Source organism: Notolepis coatsorum (assembly GCF_963971535.1).
Source record: "Notolepis coatsorum genome assembly, chromosome: 16".
NCBI classification, from domain to species: Eukaryota; Metazoa; Chordata; class Actinopteri; order Aulopiformes; family Paralepididae; genus Notolepis; species Notolepis coatsorum.
In genome coordinates this window covers 109,036,169-109,059,217 of record NC_140180.1, presented here as the reverse complement: position 1 = coordinate 109,059,217, position 23,049 = coordinate 109,036,169, and the positions used below count along the sequence as shown (strand labels likewise).

The following is a 23,049-nucleotide window of genomic DNA, read 5'->3' as shown; positions in this document are numbered from 1 at the left end:
ACTGGAGCTGCGTATTGCTGGCTCTCATATTTGCGAATGCAACAGCGTTCACCCTGATGTAAACAAAACAAGTCATTGATAAGCGACAGCCATATTAGACACATAGCCATAATTTAAGATATAGTTTATGCATTCGCAAATATGAGAGCTCTGTCATTGAAGGGGCTTGTTGCGGCTCATGCGCATGCGCGGGCGTAAGCGATAATTGGCTGCGATAAGGGGGGCGTGCTAGCGTAGGGTCACGTGGGCTTAGTGGCCAATCAGAGGACCCCGGAAACCGAACAGCGTTGTAGAAGGCATAGACGCACCCTGGACTCCCTTGACCCCCCCCCCCCCCCCCTCCTGACGGGAGCTTGGTTAGTGTGTTATGTTGTGTTGTGTATTTATTTAGTATTTATTGCTGGGAAGGGGGGGTACATGTATCCATGTTCCTGTTTCATGTATATCCAGAGCTTCAAACACTCTGTACCGAACACAAATACCACCAACCTGGTTGTGTGGCAATAAAGGTATCTTGTATCTTGTGTGGTCTACTTTTACAAGCACAGATACAACCGTTTATGTTGGTACCTGTCCTTGGAGCAGGAGAGGAGTGTGTGTGTGTGTGTGTGTGTGTGTGTGTGTGTGTGTGTGTGTGTGTGTGTGTGTGTGTGTGTGTGTGTGTGTGTGTGTGTGTGTGTGCGCGCGTGCATGCATGTGTGTGTGTGTGATGCGTGCGTGCGTGTGTGTGATGCGTGCGTGCGTGTGTGTGTGTGTGTGAGAGAGAGAGAGAGAACTGTACAACATCCAGGGCTACATTCAGATCCAAATGAGCACGTTCCATTTCCTGAGCCCCGTGGTGATGACATTCCCCATGTAAATACACTTCCCTGCAAGGGAAGAAGTACAAGGAAACACCACCTTCCGTGGAAATGGAACCAGCCTTAGATCACATTCAAGTAGTACATTCAAGTATTCAAGTATACTCAGGTTTTGATCCTTTGATCTTTTCCTTTGATCCCCGTTCTATACGCTCAGCCGGACGATCGAATCTCACCAGGTGGCAGTATCGCCTACCTTTTTAACTCTGATAGTCTAGTTCAGACAGTGTCTGTCCTGATCCCTGTCTGTCCTGACTCGCTCTGAGGGGGAGGATCTGAAGATCGCTAGGAGATCTTCTCGCCTCAAAACCTATAGTTTCCCGTAAACACGAGTAATTACATATAAACGAGTAATCACGATCGCCGATGGGATCATTGGAATTATTCTTTTTGGAGTACCTTCTGGCTAAGGTAAGGTATATTCTATGTTTATTTTACCGAACCTGAAACATGTTTCTGTAACGATCACAGTGTCGTATTTTACCGGACCTAAACCAAGCTTTTTGTAACGATCGCATTTTCGGGGTAAGACTACCTGACTACACTGACTCTGCATGGATTCAGTGAGCTTGTGGAGCATTGGATTCATGTTAGAAGTTTGCATTTTATATATCTTTCGAGGGAGAAATGAGGGACGTTCATTTCCTTCCGCAAAATGCAGCCATGAATGGTTTTGTCTGTACAGAGACATGGAGTTCCCTCACCTTCCTCTGGTGGGCGCTGCGTAGCTCCTCCAGCTCCACCGCCTGCTCCGCATGGCGGCTCTGCAGGTCCTCCAGCTCTGCATGGCAGCTCTGACGGTCCTCCAGCTCAGCATGGCGGCTCTGAAGATCCTCCAGCTCAGCATGGCGGCTCTGAAGATCCTCCAGCGCTGCCGTCCTGCTGTTGGTTACAAATTCAGCGTTGTGAGAAAGTACCTGCATCCACTAACTCAACGACTCACCGGATGCTGAGGTCGGAGGCTCTGTCTGGAGTGATGGCATCCTACCAGGAAAGCTATCGAGCTGCAAGCTAGCCTAGTTTAGCACAAATTAATGAGCACAATATTCATTCTGCTATGATACATTCATGATATATTCAGCTGTGTTCTCAACGAGGTCTGTGTTCTGTGTTCATAACCCCCCCAAGGCTCAGTACTTGGTCCCCTGCTCTTCATCCTCTACATCCTTCCACTTGGTCTGATTCTCCGCCAACATGGCCTCCGCTTCCATTGTTACGCAGACGACACTCAGCTCTACCTCTCCACCAAGACTATCACTCCAGCCACTCTCTCCACCCTCACCACCTGCCTCACAGATATCAAAACATGGATGCAAAATAACTTTCTCAAACTAAACTGCAATAAATCAGAAATCATCATTATCGGTCCAAACTCCCTCACCAGCCACACCCAGGATTTCTCCCTAAATATTGATGGTTCCATTGTCACCCCCTCCACTCATGTCCGTAACCTTGGCACCATCCTGGACTCCACCCTTTCTTTCCTTCCCCATGTGAACCACATAACCAAAACGGCCTTCTATCACCTCTGGAACATTGCTCGTCTCCACCCCTCACTCTCCGCTGCTGAAACACTGGTTCATGCATTCATTTCATCAAGACTGGATTACTGTAACAGCATCCTCTACGGCTCACCAATCACTATCCTCAATAAACTCCAATATGTCCAAAACTCTGCTGCCCGCATGCGCACCTCCACCCGTCGCTCTGATCACATCACCCCTGTCCTCCACGACCTCCATTGGCTTTCGATCAAATACAGGATACAATTTAAAATACTTCTCATCACATTTAAAGCCCTCAACAACCTTGCCCCTCCCTACCTGTCCGACCTCCTCCACCGTCACACGCCCACCCGTCGCCTTAGGTCTGCTGATGCCAACCTCCTAACACCTCCCACGACCAGGCTCCGGACTTGGGGCGACAGGGCCTTTGCTGCTGCTGCCCCCTCCCTCTGGAATGCCCTCCCCAGCCATATCCATGATGCAAACACCCTGACATCTTTTAAATCAGCCCTCAAAACCCACCTTTTCAATCTTGCTTTTGACCTCTAATTCTGTCGGTTTTATTTTATTTTGTCATGTATTATTTTTGTTCTGTTTTTGTTTTGCCATAGTTTTTGTCTCTTCTACCCATGTAAAGCGTCTTTGAGCACCTGGAAAAGCGCTATATAAAATAGATGTATTATTATTATAACGAGGTCTGTGTTCTGTGTTCACATTAACAAGGTCTGTGTTCTGTGTTCACATTAACAAGGTCTGTGTTCACATTAACAAGGTCTGTGTTCACTGTGTTCACATTAACAAGGTCTGTGTTCTGTGTTCACATTAACAAGGTCTGTGTTCACATTAACGAGGTCTGTGTTCACATTAACAAGGTCTGTGTTCACATTAACAAGCTCTGTGTTCTGTGTTCACATTAACAAGGTCTGTGTTCTGTGTTCACATTAACAAGGTCTGTGTTCTGTGTTCACATTAACAAGGTCTGTGTTCTGTGTTCACATTAACAAGCTCTGTGTTCTGTGTTCACATTAACAAGGTCTGTGTTCTGTGTTCACATTAACAAGGTCTGTGTTCTGTGTTCACATTAACAAGCTCTGTGTTCACATTAACAAGCTCTGTGTTCTGTGTTCACATTAACAAGGTCTGTGTTCTGTGTTCACATTAACAAGCTCTGTGTTCTGTGTTCACATTAACAAGGTCTGTGTTCACATTAACAAGGTCTGTGTTCACATTAACAAGGTCTGTGTTCACATTAACAAGGTCTGTGTTCTGTGTTCACATTAACGAGGTCTGTGTTCACATTAACAAGGTCTGTGTTCACATTAACGAGGTCTGTGTTCACATTAACGAGGTCTGTGTTCACATTAACAAGCTCTGTGTTCTGTGTTCACATTAACAAGCTCTGTGTTCTGTGTTCACATTAACAAGCTCTGTGTTCTGTGTTCACATTAACGAGGTCTGTGTTCTGTGTTCACATTAACGAGGTCTGTGTTCTGTGTTCACATTAACAAGGTCTGTGTTCACATTAACGAGGTCTGTGTTCTGTGTTCACATTAACGAGGTCTGTGTTCACATTAACGAGGTCTGTGTTCACATTAACAAGGTCTGTGTTCACATTAACGAGGTCTGTGTTCTGTGTTCACATTAACAAGGTCTGTGTTCACATTAACAAGGTCTGTGTTCACATTAACAAGGTCTGTGTTCACATTAACAAGCTCTGTGTTCTGTGTTCACATTAACGAGGTCTGTGTTCACATTAACGAGGTCTGTGTTCTGTGTTCACATTAACGAGGTCTGTGTTCACATTAACGAGGTCTGTTTTCACATTAACAAGGTCTGTTTTCACATTAATGAGGTCTGTGTTCACATTAATGAGGTCTGTGTTCACATTAACGAGGTCTGTGTTCACATAGTATATTGTATATTGTATGGTAACTCAGTTACTTCTATTCTGTATCAAACATTGTACATATGTATATACTGAACACTGTGACTTCTATTTTTACTTCTATTTTACATGCTATACTATTTTATTTCATACTTATCTTGTCTAGAACAGTCTCTGGAGCGTAACAGTAAGAAGCATTTTGTATAAAAGTCTTCTGTACTTCTGTATGACAACTATTAAAGAAACTTGAAACTTGAACATTAATGAGGTCTGTGTTCACATTAATGAGGTCTGTGTTCACATTAATGAGGTCTGTGTTCACATTAATGAGGTCTGTGTTCACATTAACGAGGTCTGTGTTCACATTAATGAGGTCTGTGTTCACATTAACGAGGTCTCTGTTCACATTAACGAGGTCTGTGTTCACATTAACGAGGTCTGTGTTCACATTAATGAGGTCTGTGTTCACATTAACGAGGTCTCTGTTCACATTAACGAGGTCTGTGGTTTATCATCAGTAACCATTCAATGATTTGTGGAAAGAGACGTTGCTGTTACGCTTTGAGCAGCACAGATATCTGATATTATATTATTATATTATATATTCAGCTTCGTTGTATCGGAGTGACGGTACTCCAGTGGTGGAAGAAGTACACAGTTCCTTTATTTAAGTAAAAGTAGAAATACCCAGATAAAATAGTACTCTGGTAAAAGTCCTCCATTGAAAATTCGATTTAAATAAAAGTAGAGAAGTGTTTGTGTATTCCAGTGCTTGGGAGCAGTCAACCCTTAAACCATTGACTTAAAGTAATTTTCTTTTTCCCCACTACCTATCTTTGTGAAAGTGGCTTCTCAGCTCTGGTCCAGCTGAAGACAAAGCAGAGGAACAGATTGGACATTGAGCATGACCTCAGAGTTGCTTTGTCTACCATCACCCCAGACTTTGAGACTCTTGTCAGGAGCAAACAACATCCCCAGTTATCCCATTAGTTCCCTGGGATGTTAAGCTAAGAAGTCTGCTAAGAAGCATATATTATTTATTATCATTAGAATTGTATTTCATTGGGTTTTAGCCCTAGTTTCACTTTTGTTGCATCCCCAGTTATCCCATTGGTTCCCCCAAACTTAGGTATGTTATGTTAAGCTAAGAAGTCTGCTAAGAAGCATATATTATTTATTATTATTATTTTATTTCATTGGGTTTTTAGCCCTAGTTGCACTCTTGTTGCAACCCTATTTATCCCATTAGTTCCCCCAAACTTAGGTCTGTTATGTTAAGCTAAGAAGTCTGCTAAGATAAGCATATATTATCTATTATTATTTTATTTCATTGGGTTTTTAGCCCTAGTTGCACTTTTGTTGCACTTTTGTTTATTTATTTCATGTTTTTAACAGTGCATGAAAGATTGTGTATTACTGCAAAAAAAAAAAAAATCAGAGTGGTTAAAAAATGTGGGTCACGACTTAATGACACTAGTACAGTATAGACCAGTCATCTCTCCAGTATGCTGGACACTAGTACAGTATAGACCAGTCATCTCACCAGTGTTCTGGACACTAGTACAGTATAGACCAGTCATCTCTCCAGTATGCTGGACACTAGTACAGTCTAGACCAGTCATCTCTCCAGTATGCTGGACACTAGTACAGTATAGACCAGTCATCTCTCCAGTATTCTGGACACTAGTACAGTATAGACCAGTCATCTCTCCAGTGTTCTGGACACTAGTACAGTATAGACCAGTCATCTCTCCAGTATGCTGGACACTAGTACAGTATAGACCAGTCATCTCTCCAGTATGCTGGACACTAGTACAGTATAGACCGGTCATCTCTCCAGTATGCTGGACACTAGTACAGTAGTATAGACCAGTCATCTCTCCAGTATTCTGGACACTAGTACAGTATAGACCAGTCATCTCTCCAGTGTTCTGGACACTAGTACAGTATAGACCAGTCATCTCTCCAGTGTTCTGGACACTAGTACAGTATAGACCGGTCATCTCTCCAGTGTTCTGGACACTAGTACAGTCTAGACCAGTCATCTCTCCAGTATGCTGGACACTAGTACAGTCTAGACCAGTCATCTCTCCAGTATGCTGGACACTAGTACAGTAGAGACCAGTCATCTCTCCAGTATTCTGGACACTAGTACAGTAGTCTAGACCAGCCGGCTTCCCTCTCTCTCACCGCAAGGCCCAAGTCAGCAGATTGAGAGGCACGCCGCTGCTTGAGGGTCGAAGAGTGTTTTTTTTTGTTTTTTTGCTGACTTAAAATCACAGATCTCAACGCCGATGTTTTCATTGAACCTCGAGACGACATGACTTAGAGATCTGTCCGCTGTGTTTGCAGAGCAGCCGCCGACAGCTTCACTTGGCTCGGGTTTTTGTGAGAGAGAGAGAGAGATGGTAATCAAAAGTTAGCGGTTCCACTCATTAATTTTTATGTTTCTTTTTGTAACATATGCCCTTATCTAGACGAGCGTTCTGTTTTTCTTCTTGTTTTTTTGTTCGGTTTGCACAGCTGGGTAGACTATAATAAGTATGCATTTAAATCAAACCGCTGCCAGTGGAAGTCTTAAGACAACAGGGGACATCACAGGTCAGATCCTTCCCCGACCCTGCCCTGCCAGCAGTAAAACTAATACCACACCCTCAAATCTCCAATGCATTTCCGAGGAACTTTTGTTTTTTCAGGAATTCACTGGCAGCTCAGCAATAAAAGATATGAACCATGTACACACAACGTCGGGGGTTCAAATCCCATTCGTAGGTGTACCATGGGGCTAAAAGCAGGAAAAACTACATATGTGAATAGTGGCTATACATTACAAACACAAACGATTACTCGTTGACTTTGGAAACATCATGCATTTATTGAACTTTTTAACTCTGGATTTCCTTGAACTTTAAATATAATTCAACTGAAAAACTAAAAATGTTAGCTGGCTTGCCCGGCTCTACTTTCCATGATTAAGATAAGATAGATAAGATATTCCTTTATTGATCCCCTTGGGGAAATTCATATTATAATATTATAATATAATATATAATATTGCCAACCGATACTAACATCTCCACTCTCTCCTTGAAGCCACTGGCCCCCCGGACAGCAGGCCTACCTGTGCAGCTCCGTCTTGAGGCTCTCCGTCCGTGCCGCTCCGCGCTGGGCCTCAGCGTGCAGCTCCTCCACCAGGGCCTCCAGCTGGACCTCGGAGCTCTGCAGGCCCAGCAGCTCTGAGTGGACCTGCTCCAGCTCCAGGCCCAGCAGAGCCGCGTCCCGGAAGCTCTCCTCCTCCGCCAGGCTCACGTGGCGCTGCAGGAGCACCACCAGGTCCTGGGGGCCCAACACACCAGTTATACACTGAGGGGCCAAACACACCAGTTATACACTGAGGGGCCAAACACACCAGGTATACACTGAGGGGACCAACACACCAGTTATACACTGAGGGGCCAAACACACCAGGTATACACTGAGGGGACCAACACACCAGTTATACACTGAGGGGCCAATTCACCAACACACCAGTTATACACTGAGGGACAAACACACCAGTTAGACACTGAGGGGACCAGCACACCAGTTATACACTGAGGGGCCAATTCACCAACACACCAGTTATACACTGAGGGGCCAAACACACCAGTTATACACTGAGGGGCCAAACACACCAGTTATACACTGAGGGGCCAAACACACCAGTTATACACTGAGGGGCCAATTCACAAACACACCAGTTATACACTGAGGGGCCAATTCACCAACACACCAGTTATACACTGAGGGGCCCATTCACAAACACACCAGTTATACACTGAGGGGCCCATTCACAAACACACCAGTTATACACTGAGGGGCCCATTCACAAACACACCAGTTATACACCGAGGGGCCCATTCACAAACACACCAGTTATACACTGAGGGGCCCATTCACAAACACACCAGTTATACACTGAGGGGCCCATTCACAAACACACCAGTTATACACTGAGGGGCCAATTCACCAACACACCAGTTATACACTGAGGGGCCAATTCACCAACACACCAGTTATACACTGAGGGGCCAATTCACAAACACACCAGTTATACACTGAGGGGCCAAACACACCAGCTATACACTGAGGGGCCAATTCACAAACACACCAGTTATACACGGAGGGGCCAATTCACAAATACACCAGTTATACACTGAAGGGACCAACACACCAGTTATACACTGAGGGGCCAATTCACCAGTTATACACTGAGGGGCCAATTCACAAAGGGATTGCGCAGCTTTTTCTGAGGCAATGTCGGTGCAAATAGCTCCAAAACACACCTTGCAAATAACACAAATAACCCTTGCAAAGGGTGAAATACGGTGCTAACTGCATTGCCATCAACATTGCGTCTCTGTGCGTCGGTACTATTTTCAGGTATTTAAATGAGGTAATATGGGCGGAAAATGTGCCCCTTTCTATATCTTTCATATGCAAATGAGCCTTATTGCAAAAACACTCCAGTTCACAAAGATTTGTGCTAATTGCCACGTGCAGTTAAGGTGACGCTATTTACGCCTTCAGAGAATTGGTGGTAACTAAGGGCATTAGTGGCCAGCGTCTCCGGTGATCTGTTGGGTTAGGTAATAATCACAATAAAGATAATAGAACCTGCACACTCATTATGCTCCGGAAAAGACTTTTGATTTATAACGTTTTGTCAGGTCCATGAGGAGTAGACGCTGGAAACACGGTCAATGAAAACTTTATTCTGGAGTATATGAGAATGCAGGTTCTATTCTCTCAACTAAACATTAAATACAACTTAATTAAAACCTTAAAACCTAAACACAGAGATAAACCCTGAGTCGATCTGACCTTCCTACGCTGAGCTATATGGTAACTTTCGTGTACCTACCGCATAATACCTCCGCAACAATTCACCTGTAGGGGGTAGGTGCGCGAAAGTTACCATATAGCTCAGCGTAGGAAGGGGTTTATCTCTACGTGTTCAGGAGACTCAGGTGGTAAATACCAGCGACAAACCACCAAGTGGTAAATACCAGCGACAAACCACCAAGTGGTAAATACCAGCGACAAACTACCAAGTGGTAAATACCAGCGACAAACTACCAAGTGGTAAATACCAGCGACAAACTACCAAGTGATAAATACCAGTGGCAAACTACCAAGTGATAAATACCAGCAGTAAACTACCAAGTGGTAAATACCAGCGCAAACTACCAAGTGGTAAATACCAGCGTCAAACTACCAAGTGATAAATACCAGTGATAAACTACCAAGTGGTAAATACCAGCGGTAAACTACCAAGTGATAAATACCAGTGGTAAACTACCAAGTGCTAAATACCAGCGGTAAACTACCAAGTGATAAATACCTGTGGTAAACTACCAAGTGGTAAATACCAGTGGTAAACTACCAAGTGGTAAATACCAGTGATAAATACCAGTGGTAAACTACCAAGTGGTACATACCAGTGATAAATACCAGTGATAAACTACCAAGTGGTAAATACCAGTGGTAAACTACCAAGTGATAAATACCAGCAGTAAACTACCAAGTGGTAAATACCAGTGATAAACTACCAAGTGGTAAATACCAGTGATAAACTACCAAGTGGTAAATACCAGCGGTAAACTACCAAGTGGTGAATGAATGAATGAATGAATGAATGAATGAATGAAAACTTTATTTAACAGATTGCAGAATGGGTACAATACAGTACGGCTCAATACATACAATTGTTAAGGGGATGCAGACCTGAGAAAGACGTTTGTCTTGTTTCCATCAGGGTCCCCCGGTAAATACCAGCGTCAAACTACCAAGTGATAAATACCAGTGATAAACTACCAAGTGGTAAATACCAGCGGTAAACTACCAAGTGGTAAAACATACTTTATTATGAACATGGAGCATCATGAGACAATAAATATGATGATGATGCTACGATTCCTAAAACATCACACAAACCACCTGCATCCAGAAAGAAAGGTTGAATAAATCTGCCGCCTTGCATCTGATTGGTCCTGATTTTACGACCTACCTAATGCACCCAAACACCATCACCTCGTATATATATATACTATTTGGTCACTTGACACGTTGACAAGGCCCGACTGAACACACCAATAACATACAACACTTATTTACGACCATGCGTTGTGGTTGGATGTGAGGCATTCCATGCGTGTATCGCTCTGCCTTTCTTACATTTTAATTAACTCACTAGATTGAAATCACCTGTTTGTATTTTTAACCACGACACACATGTTCTGTCCGCTAACGGAACATGAACTGTTTTTCTTTTGTGGGGGAACTAAGTAAATTCTAATCCCGGAGCTGTCTGTCTTTGTTTTATGTTTGAAGTGATTATGAATATGTTGTGGAAAAGCAATAACGCGCTGCAGACCGTGCTCTGTTGTGGTTCCTGGCAGCTGTCTGTGGGACTGCGTCCGCGGGAGCCAGCGCTCCCTCTCCTTAAAGGGGAAGTTCACCCAAAATAAAAACAAACAAACATATTTTCCCCCCTCACCCGGGAGCGCTATCTACAGAGGAAGGAACTGAGGCGTGGAACTCCGTCTCACCAGCTCCAGGACAATAAGCAGACATGGGACTCTACGAAATGAATGGAGTGAGACATAAAATAGCTTATCTAGTCAAAGTAGAGGAGGCTTGTTTGATTGAGCAACAGATTTGCCCCGTTCAGGGTCTTAGAAACATATTGACATTTTATGAATGTCATTCAGTGGATCTGTGGAGATGTTTGTTATATTTTGGGTGCAGACTGATATATTTCATATATATATATATTTTTTTTTTTATCTTTTTCCCCCTCCTTTTTCCTCCGATTTTCTCCCATCCCAATGTTAGTCGTTATGCCAATTCCCAATCCCCTTCCTGGTCGCTGCGCACTTACCCCCCACAGTCGGTCTGGGAGAGTGGAGGCTATCACGTGCTTCCTCCGACACACGTCTAGCCAATCAACCGCTTCTTTTCACCTGGCAGCGCGGACTCTCACTGAGAGGGTGTAACGTGTGGAAGGATCACACTATCCCACTTAGATCCTATCCGCGCTTAGCAGGCGCCCCGACCGAACTGTAGGAGTCGCTGTTTACAACGACCCGGACCCACCCGCCAGCTTTCCCACCCTCTAATACTGCCAATTGTATTAGTGTGAACGGCCAGCCAAGCTGGTGACAACCCCGGAGCTGTGAGCTGGATTCGAACAGGGAAATCCAGCATCTCCGGGGGTTGGTGACGAACGCAATCTCCGCTACGCCACCTGACCGCCAGTGATATATTTCATATTTCACCTTTTTTGACGATTTGTACCGGGCCGGAGCCAACAACACAAACAATGGTCCTCTTCTCGAACGTGTTCGCGCCTTGGTAAAAATCTTGGTAAATATTATAACAGATTTACGGAAATCCTCCTCCGGATTTCTGAACATGTGAAACGGTCTCCGTAACTCGTCAGAATCTTCGCAACTGGGTTCGCATGAATGAAATACGTCATTCATTCTTAAACTGAAATGTGCGTTCACGTTCATGCATTTGCATACAGACACGCCCCGCCAGCTCCTTATAAGGCGAATGTGGCGTGTGCAAAACAGCAGATGTTCGACATTGCCATTCACCATGCTGATCCATTCTACAGGTAGCGCGGAAGCGATTTGCGACTGATCTCAAGATTAGATTCAAATGTATTGTTATTATACAGAACAAGTACAATACACCATCCAACCAGAGTGGATAAATAACTGCTCCATAAATAAATAAATGCGTGGAGAAAGGCTTAGTGAGGCAGCCTCAGTGCGCGAGCACACACACACACACACATACTGTATACGTGCTAAATTAATTGTTCCAGCAAAGTAGGCTTCTATTATTCTAATGACTTGTTTTATTAGGTATTATAATAGTAAGTCCTACTGTAGAACATGACATATTAGCATGACATCTCATTTAGTAATGTCAATAATGAACGCAATAATGAACGTGATTAGTTTTGATGGTGGGGGGATTCCAAACCCTGTAAGGTGGGCATGCATTTAACATTTAAATGCATCAATCTGGTGCACTTTAAGAGGAAAAGAGGCTAGAGAGGCATGTCCCCCCCAAATTTGGAAAAATATGATATCAAGAGTAGTGTATCTACTCCCGGTCTGTAATTCTAGTTTCAAAATAAACCTAAAAGCTTAATTTGCGTATTAAAGGGGAACTATTTTACTATTTCTTTCACTATTTGGGCACTTTTACACAATTCCTGTGAGTCTATGGAACACCTCTGTAATATATATATTTTTTTTATTCATTGTTTTGTATTTCTAATCAAGTCCTCAAAAACAGCATTTTTCTACCTCAAGATCTCGAGCTGTTTTGAGCCTGGGCTCCTAAACCACTGCGGAGCGTCGTGTTCGCCTGAACATTAACATGCAGCAGTGACTATATGACATCACATTTTAGGCACATTTTTAAACGACTCAGTTCAGTGAGGGTGAATATTGTGAGAGGAGAATTGGAAGAATGCGCCAATATGAGAATTTTGAGACATAGATCATATTAATATAAGTTCACATAGCTAGGAAACAATGCTAAACACTCAAAAAGGCCATTTATAAGATAGTTCCCCTTTAAAATCATTCAACATTTCTACCGGGGGACGATGCCCCCGGACCTCCCTACTCCGGGTCCCCTCCAAACTTGTCATGAGATCTGCAGCCCTGACCATCCCCCCTGTTCTTTTTTCACAACTCGCGTACTACTGCCTACAGGATATATGTAACGGTTGTGACATCGTCACCTTAAACGTCGATGCCCCGAGGGAGTTTCGAACCCGTGGTCTCCCACGCCGCAGGCAACAGCACAGACCGCTATACCAAGAGGTGAACTCACTGCTTTGTAACGTGTCTATCTGTCTTTTGAGGATGAAAGTGAGTTTAACCCATAGCACCGCTACTCACCCCAGTCACTTCACAACATCTGAAGTCCTTCGTGACTGTGCTTCGCGGTACCATCCGTTACATATATATATATATATACAGTATACAGTGTATTGAGTGAATAAAAAAAAAAAAAAATTAAGATTAAATTTTTTCTTTTTCTTTTATTTTAGGGGGGCCCCTGGTGCCTTCGGGGGCCCTATGCAACCGCATAGTCAGCATATGGCAAGAAGCGGGCCTGCCTCCACGTCCCCACCCTGGTACCTGTTGGCGGTGCAGGCTGCCGGCCAGCTGGTTGTGTTGGAGGCGGAGCTCTGCGTGGAGCTGCCCCTGTCGGTGCAGGCGGGCGGCCGCGCCCTGCAGCTCCTCCTGCAGACCCTTCTCCCTCGCCCCGCCCAGCGCGCACTCTCTCTCCAGCACCGCTGCAGCGCGCCACACAGGCCCACCAGCCACAGGGAACGTCAGGGGAAAGGAGAGAATAGAATAGAAATAGAATAGAATAGAAATCAACGATTGGATTCATGACATATATACATAATGTAAAATATGTCATTCTCAATTAGAATCCAACTAGAAAGATTCTACCGGATTTGGATGAAATGGGCAGAATATGTCAAACATGAAAGGTCAGACTTTAGTTGAAATGTTAAAAGAATAGATGAGAAATGTACTTTTTGCACGAGAACCACGAGAACCTAAGTTCAGACGCTATCTTGTTTATTTTAATTTATCTTATTTAATATTATTCCATTTTATGTGTTTTATTTTCCATTTTTTATTTCTTTAATTCCCAACCCCAAAAACAAAAAACCTTGGGTCAAAGGGAAATAATCGAAGGACATTCTCACATTCCACAAACAAGAAAAGAATTGATGAACATTCTCACTCCTCACATACGAGAAGGAAGTGAAGGAAAAATTACTTTCCGACGGGCAGTGTTAATTGCTTGACTTAAAGGAACACGCCAACTTTGGGGGAAATAAAAAATTCCCAACAGTCACGAAATACACTCCAAATACAACTCCAAAACGTTCCTGTAAACATGTTGTGACCTGTGTATTTACCACGTGGAGAAATAAATGTAAAAAGAAAATTACATTTTCGTTTTCTAAGCAGATACATACTCTGAAAACTTTTTTTGCCGAACCACTGGCTGCCTGGGCGCAGTGATTTCATCACCTCAAACGCCCCGTTTTTCAAAAAAGCAACAGGGCTTTTGACATGATGCACTAACAAAACAAACGTTTCAAACAACATAAGCGTTCCGCCGACAGAAAGAAGCCAAAGTACCCGGATGTGCCGGTCTGATGTATCTCAGCTCGTGGGGTCGAGCTCCTGTCTGTACAAGCTGACGGTACAGACTCCCAGAAATCTACTCCGAGTAGATTTCAATCATCTCCTGTCAGCTTGTACAGACAGGCAGACTGTGTGTTGGTCTGCGGCTCTAACTACCTGGAGGTAGATGAGGAACAGCATGGACTCTACTGATCCAACATCATCACTGGAAAATTATAATAATTAAAAAAATATATATAATTATTAACTAACCTTAACTAACCTTACTGTCATGCACTTGTCCTAATAAACTAACCTACACTGTAGCACTCAACACTTTGATGAACATTGTTACTCAGCTGATAGAGTTGTGCCCTTCCTGATGTCTTGTCGTACAGAACTTGTAAGTCGCTTTGGACTGGACTGGACCACGAGCCCCGGGCCGGAGCCAACAACACACACGAGGGCCGGGCCGGAGCCAACAACACACACGAGGGCCGGGCCGGAGCCAACAACACACACGAGGGCCGGGCCGGAGCCAACAACACACCACAAAGGCCGGGCCGGAGCCAACAACAACACACACGGGGGCCGGGCCGGAGCCAACAACACACACCACAAGGGCCGGGCCGGAGCCAACAACACACACCACGAGGGCCGGGCCGGAGCCAACAACACACACCTCGAGGGCCAGGCCGAAGCCAACAACAACACACCATGAGGGCCGGAGCCAACAACAACACACCTCGAGGGCCCAACAACACACACCACGAGGGCCGGGCCGGAGCCAACAACACACACCTCGAGGGCCAGGCCGGAGCCAACAACAACACACCATGAGGGCCGGAGCCAACAACAACACACACAAGGGCCGGGCCGGAGCCAACAACACACCACGAGGGCCGGAGCCAACAACACACACCTCGAGCCCCGGGCCGGAGCCAACAACAACACACCACGAGGGCCGGAGCCAACAACACACCACGAGCCCCGGGCCGGAGCCAACAACAACACACCACGAGGGCCGGAGCCAACAACACACACCTCGAGCCCCGGGCCGGAGCCAACAACACACACCACGAGGGCCGGAGCCAACAACACACACCTCGAGCCCCGGGCCGGAGCCAACAACACACACCATGAGGGCCGAGGCCAACAACACACATGAGGGCCGGAGCCAACAACACACATGAGGGCCGGAGCCAACAACACACATGAGGGCCGGAGCCAACAACACACATGAGGGCCGGAGCCAACAACACACATGAGGGCCGGAGCCAACAACACACATGAGGGCCGGAGCCAACAACACACATGAGGGCCGGAGCCAACAACACACATGAGGGCCGGAGCCAACAACACACATGAGGGCCGGAGCCAACAACACACCATGAGGGCCGAGGCCAACAACACACCATGAGGGCCGGAGCCAACAACAACACACCTCGAGGGCCCAACAACACACACCACGAGGGCCGGGCCGGAGCCAACAACACACACCTCGAGGGCCAGGCCGGAGCCAACAACAACACACCATGAGGGCCGGAGCCAACAACAACACACACAAGGGCCGGGCCGGAGCCAACAACACACCACGAGGGCCGGAGCCAACAACACACACCTCGAGCCCCGGGCCGGAGCCAACAACAACACACCACGAGGGCCGGAGCCAACAACACACCACGAGCCCCGGGCCGGAGCCAACAACAACACACCACGAGGGCCGGAGCCAACAACACACACCTCGAGCCCCGGGCCGGAGCCAACAACACACACCACGAGGGCCGGAGCCAACAACACACACCTCGAGCCCCGGGCCGGAGCCAACAACACACACCTCGAGCCCCGGGCCGGAGCCAACAACACACACCATGAGGGCCGAGGCCAACAACACACATGAGGGCCGGAGCCAACAACACACATGAGGGCCGGAGCCAACAACACACATGAGGGCCGGAGCCAACAACACACATGAGGGCCGGAGCCAACAACACACATGAGGGCCGGAGCCAACAACACACATGAGGGCCGGAGCCAACAACACACATGAGGGCCGGAGCCAACAACACACATGAGGGCCGGAGCCAACAACACACATGAGGGCCGGAGCCAACAACACACGAGGGCCGAGGCCAACAACACACATGAGGGCCGGAGCCAACAACACACACCACGAGCCCCAGGCCGGAGCCAACAACACACACCACGAGCCCCAGGCCGGAGCCAACAACACACACCATGAGGGCCGGAGCCAACAACACACCACGAGCCCCAGGCCGGAGCCAACAACACACACCATGAGGGCCGGAGCCAACAACACACACCACGAGGGCCGGAGCCAACAACACACACCATGAGGGCCGGAGCCAACAACACACACCACGAGCCCCAGGCCGGAGCCAACAACACACACCACGAGCCCCAGGCCGGAGCCAACAACACACACGAGGAGCCGTACCTTTGTCGTGCGCCAGACGGTTACACTTGGACGTCAGGTACTGGATCTGGCTGTAGTCCTCGTCCCTGTGCGCTCTGAAGAACCTCCTCATCCCCGTCTCCTGTTTGAACCCCACCCACCTCTCCTCCTCCTCTCTCCCCCCCCTCTCTCGCTCCGTCTCCCTGTGATCTCCTTCCAACCTGTGCTCTCTCTCTCTCCCCTGGTCCTCGCAGCAGAAGGGTTCTAGGTCATTGATTCGCCACTTCGCCACTTGCGATCTCCCCCAGAGAGCAGGGGTGGGCGTGTTGTCCCGATAGCCACAGATGTAGGTCACGACGTGGGGCTCCGACAATGTTTAACGTCCCTGGAGGTTTATCTGCTCTGTCTCTGCCTGGTGGAACACCTGCCCCTCGGAACACACCTTCATCTCAGAGGGCAGGTTTAAGCATTAATCCAAGCGGCTGTTTTCACAACACAAAGGTCATGGAAGTGTACACGTGCACACACACACACACACACACGCAGGCCCCCCCCACTGTGTTTGTGTGTCAACTAGTCCTATTGTGTGAAGAAGAGCAACACTGGATTTGACCTTTTTCTTGAGTTCGATCCAAAGTTGTCAACACAAATCACGTGTTAAACGGTGATCCTGCGCTCCGAGGCAGGCAGCGAGGCTTCTGGGAGACGGCGCAGCGAGTCCAGGGCAAGTTCCATCCGGCAGCTGGGGATGGTGAGCGGGCTGGCTTCGTTAAACTACACCCTCGGGTCAAAACGTTTAAAGACTTAAAGGTTGCACAACATGCTCCTATGAAGGAACAGACCACGCCGGTCTGGCTTCTATGAAGGGAAATACCGCCCGGCATGGACTCTTTGCACGTTTTGAAGTGTATATATATCGACGGCAGGCACGTGCACACATAGGGGTGAAGGGGTGCCCGGGCACCTGCCTTTTTCATTTTTCATTAGAAAGTGCCCTTTTTATGCAACCCTCTTTTTTTTCTTTTTTTTTTTTTTTTTTACTGTTGCACATATAGATATACTGCCCTGCCCTTCCAAATGAAAGATGTCACGATAGAATCTAAATATTAGGTAAAGAAAGAGAGAGAAATGCCACCCCTCTCTCTCTCTCTCTCTCTCTCTCTCTCTCTCTCTCTCTCTCTCTCTCTCTCTCTCTCTCTCTCTCGCAGGCAGGCTACATAGTGTTATTAAAGGGACATTATGTAGTTTTGGTGACATCTAGTGGTGAAACTGAATGTACCATAGACTTGTATTAACCCCAAAAATTACATTTCATACTTTTTGCCCTTTTCTCCTATTGGGCACCTGCCTTTCTAAAGTCCTGTGCACGTCCCTGTATGTGAGATGTAATCTCTCAAGACAACGTCGTCTTTTGAGGGGACCAGCACTTGGTCGAAAATAATTCTTATATTGCACTACTGCTCCAGAAGAGAGGCCAGCCCTGTATAATGCTTAGAAGAACTGTATCCTGAACCGACCTGTTTTGTTTCAGCCTCTGACCAGACTGACTGAAAACAAAGAAAAGGTGAAAGAGTCTCATTAAAGGTAGATTCTGTAATTCCGTCAAACAGTGACCTCTAGGCAATAGAGCCCTGCTTGGTATTGCACTTTGTTTACATTCGTTTTGTTCTAATGTGTGGGTTAACGTTGAGCGGGGAAAGGGGAGGGTTTGCTATTGCTGGCCACAAGTTGTAAACTCCAACCCATTACAGAATCTACCTTTAATGAGGCTTACAAGCTCATTAAAGGTAGAGGTTGAGTACTTAATTATCTAAAGATGGTAAGTTAGAGTGTTGTGTTCATTCATAGTTAAAGACAGTGGAGGTTGAATGAATGAATGAATGAATGAAAACTTTATTTAATAGATTGCAGAATGGGTACAATACAGTACGGCTCAATACACACAATTGTTAAGTTTCAAGTTTCTTTAAGTTTCTTTAATAGTTGTCATACAGAAGTACAGAATACTTTTGTACAAAATGCTTCTTACTGTTGCGCTCCAGAGACTGTGCAAGACAAGATAAGTATGAAATAAAATAACATAGTAAAATTAGAAGTAAAAAAATGAGGTCACAGTGTTCAGTTTAAACATATGTACAATGTTCGATGCAGAATAGACGTAGTTACCATACAATATACAATACTGTGCAGTGTACTAATATACAATACTATATAGTGCAAGGCAGAAATGGAGAAATGGGACGAGGTGCAATTTAGGTACAATTCACAGTAGGTGTACGAGTTGTAGTGCAAATCCTTTATCAATAAATATAAAGTGTAAGTGTGTTTGTGTGATCTAAAGTGTGGAGAGTGGGTGCTGCAGTGTGTTGTTTGTTTGAGTGAGTGTGGGTGTGTGTGCTGTGTGCATTTGATGGTTGTTGCATAGTGATTATTGTTCGTTTAGCGATTATTGTTCGTTTAGCAGCCTGATGGCCTGGGGATAGAAGCTTCTTCTGAGTCTTTCTGTGCTCGCCTTAAGACTCCGGTATCGCTTGCCTGACCGCAGCAGTTCAAAGAGGCAGTTGTTCGGGTGGCTCGAGTCCTTAATAATTCTCTTAGCCTTCCCCTTGCACCGCTTGTTGTAAATGTTCTGGAGGGTGGGAAGCCCCCCTCCAATTGTGCGTTCGGCTGAACGTGTCACTCTTTGTAGTCTGCTACGGTCTTGTGCAGTGCTATTCCCAAACCAGGAGGTGATGTTGCCGGTCAGGATGCTCTCTATTGTACATGAGTAGAAGTTCCTAAGGATCTTCTGACTGACTTGGAACTTCCTTAGGCGCCTGAGGAAGTAGAGGCGTTGTCGTGCCTTCTTCACAACACTGTCAATGTGTGTGGTCCATGTCAAGTCCTCGGATATGTGGGCTCCGAGGTACTTGAAACTGTTCACTCTCTCAACCGGTGCCCCGTCGATGCTGAGGGGGCTGTAGTCCTTGACCCCCGACCTCCTGAAGTCCACAATCATCTCTTTTGTTTTGCTGACGTTCAGGGAGAGGCAGTTCTCCTGACACCACTGTGACAGGTTCTCTACCTCTTCCAGGTAGGCCCTTTCGTCGTTGGCAGAGATCAGGCCCACCACCACTGTGTCATCAGCAAATTTGATGATGGTGTTGTTGTTCCGCTGTGCTACGCAGTCATGTGTGTACAGGGAGTAGAGGAGGGGGCTCAGAACACAGCCCTGGGGGGCCCCTATGTTGAGCGTGATGGATGAGGAGGTGCAGTTGCCGGCTCTTACCACCTGGGGTCTGCCCGTCAGGAAGTCCAAGACCCACTGGCAGAGGTCATAGTTCAAGCCCAGGTCCCTGAGCTTGGCTATGAGTTTGGAGGGGACTATGGTATTGAATGCTGAGCTGTAGTCGATGAACAGCATTCTCACATAGTTCCCCTGCCTCTTGTCCAGGTGTGATGCTGCTGTGTGCAGCACATGGGCTATGGCGTCCTCCGTGGACCTGTTGGGGCGATATGCAAATTGCAGAGGGTCCAGGTTGATGGGGAGGGAGGAACAGATGTAGCCCTTCATGGCTATGGAGGTGAGAGCTACAGGGTGGTAGTCGTTGAGGCAAGCGGGCGTAGATTTTTTGGGTACAGGGATGATGGTGGACTTCTTCAGACAGGTGGGGATGACAGCCTGTTCCAAGGACAGGTTGAAGATGTCAGTGAATACCGGGGCCAGTTGGTCGGCACAGACTTTTAGGACGCGGCCGGGGATGCCGTCCGGTCCTGCTGCCTTCCTGATATTCACTTTTTTAAAGATCCGTCTCACCTCATGCTCTGTTACCCTGAACACTGAGTCTCCATCAGCAGACCCCCAGACCAGGGGATGCAGACCAGAGAAAGATGTTTGTCTTGTTTACATCAGGGTCCCCCATTTTCATTTCATATTGACATTTATGACATACTCAACATACATGACATTTATGGCATAGGGACATATAGGTATTTAGTACTGATACATTTGTGACATATACGGTATTCAAATATACAGTACTGTTACTCATAGATCCTGACAGAGTATATACATATGATGGGGAGGGGACTGTACATTAGGAGGGGGTGGGTGGGTGGGAGAGAAATATACATATACGGCGGGGAGAGAATATATACATGCGGTGGGGAGAAGACTGTCTATTAGGAGGTGGTGGGGGGTTTGGACATTTACGGTGGCCAGTTTCGAATTGCAGTCTCCCGTAGGTGCTCTTTAAGAGCGGTTTTGAATGTGGGTAGGGATTCACATTCCTTTACATCTTTGGGTAGGGCGTTCCACGTTGATGTGGCATAATTGCGAAACGTGTTTAGTCCCTTGTTTGAGCCGAATCTGGGTTTAACATGATTTGTTGAGCTTCCTCTGGTGTCGTGGTATTCACTGACCTTTGGGAAGTATTTTGACATGTACATGGGTACCTTAGTCGTATAGTGTATCTTGTAGACCAGGCCCATTGCAAGTTGCTGTACTCTGTCGTCTACTCTAAGCCATCCTAGGTTGAGTACTTTATTATCTAAAGATGGTAAGTTAGAGTGTTGTGTTCATTCATAGTTAAAGACAGTAGAGGTTGAGTACTGCTTTATTATCTAAAGATGGTAAGTTAGAGTGTTGTGTTCATTCATAGTTAAAGACAGTAGAGGTTGAGTACTTTATTATCTAAAGATGGTAAGTTAGAGTGTTGTGTTCATTCATAGTTAAAGACAGTAGAAGTTGAGTACTTTATTATCTAAAGATGGTAAGTTAGAGTGTTGTGTTCATTCATAGTTAAAGACAGTAGAGGTTGAGTACTTTATTATCAAAAGATGGTCAGTTGGAGTGTTTGTTTGAACAACAAAATAAACAAAAAATAGCAATGCAAAAAAAATACAAAGCTAATTTGCTGTGAAAATAAAAGATAATAAAGATAGAATAAAAATAAGACTCTTGTCTGAAAAGGAATAGGAAGAAGCAATGTTCTTATCAGGCCCAACCCCTTAACACTTTTTTCACCTAATATTCCTTTTTTTATATTTCCTTTGATATATCAATCACTTCATCATTAGTCCTACATTAACCAAGTACACCATCAAACTGTATTAAATTGTCTGCAAAGTAAATAATCTGCAAACAAAATCACTTGACGATCAGTCCATGTATCAAGTAAATAGTATATAATGATATATATTCATTACCGTTAATAAATTATACGTTACTTACATTTGCATAGACCTTCTCCGAAATATTATTTGTTTTAAACAAAGAAAAGTATCCATTAGATTAGGCAATGCAAATTCTGTAATGTTCACTTATTTTGCCATATTTCAGTTACTGTGTAGAAGTGTGGGGCAACAATACATGAATAACATGAAGCCATTAGTACAAGCCATCTTTTTTGTAAGAATGATTCATGAAGTGGATTCAAGAGAACACACTAACAGACTGTTGATTAAGTCAGGACTTGTGAAACTTAAAGATGTAGTTGAGTTACAGACAGTATTAGACAGGGCAAAAAGCAGAGTATTACCAGAAGGTTTGCTTGTTTTTAGCTCAGAGGACGAGAACCATAAAGTTAAGTATGTAGGACTTTAAAGCAGATGTGTATTTCAGTATATGGCGTAAAAGTGTGGGTTTCTCCACAGAAAGATTTAAAGGGTTGTATAAATATCTTTCTGTTCAAGAAAATGTATAAAGAACAATCAGACTATGAAGGTTTCCTTAGTGATATAGTGAATGATTGAGTATGGCTATGATTCTATTTTAGTTTTTCTTTTCTTCCTCTCATGTAACTGTAAGTATTGATTTGTTGTTGATCATTTTAATTGACAGACAATCTTTTTCTATTGTATATTTATTGTTTTGAGTAAAGGCCAGGAAAAATAACATTTGGTCATACAATGTGCAAATTGAAATGTGCTTTGATCTGCTTTTTTCTTTTCTGGAATTCAGAAAATAATGCATTGCCCTGGGCAGAACAAATATTTATTAAAAAAAATGAACTTGATTTAAAAAGACGTTGGTCTGAGAAGGTTAGTTAATGCTATTAATAACTGACAGTGAATGTGCAATCGTGAATTAATTTAACTGAAAGAGAACAGTCTGCAGGTTATGGTGCTTCTGCCATACTTACCTAGGACTGCAGTATCCATTCCTTACCAGACGGGGGAG

At 45.3% G+C, this 23,049-nt stretch overlaps 1 protein-coding gene across 1 annotated transcript in view; it reads right to left on the bottom strand.

Annotated features, from left to right (window-relative positions):
* LOC311243081 (uncharacterized protein) overlaps positions 1-17,031 on the bottom strand; it is a 31,269-nt gene extending 14,238 nt beyond the window's left edge. The window contains exons 1-4 of the mRNA XM_084332152.1: positions 16,932-17,031; positions 13,463-13,620; positions 7,372-7,586; positions 1,565-1,742 (exon numbers count right to left, since the gene is read on the bottom strand). Of these exons, the coding sequence (XP_084188278.1) occupies positions 1,565-1,742; positions 7,372-7,586; positions 13,463-13,620; positions 16,932-17,022 (642 nt within the window). The 5' untranslated portion in view covers positions 17,023-17,031. The remainder of the gene's footprint in view (positions 1-1,564; positions 1,743-7,371; positions 7,587-13,462; positions 13,621-16,931) is intronic.
* Positions 17,032-23,049: the final 6,018 nt, after the last annotated feature.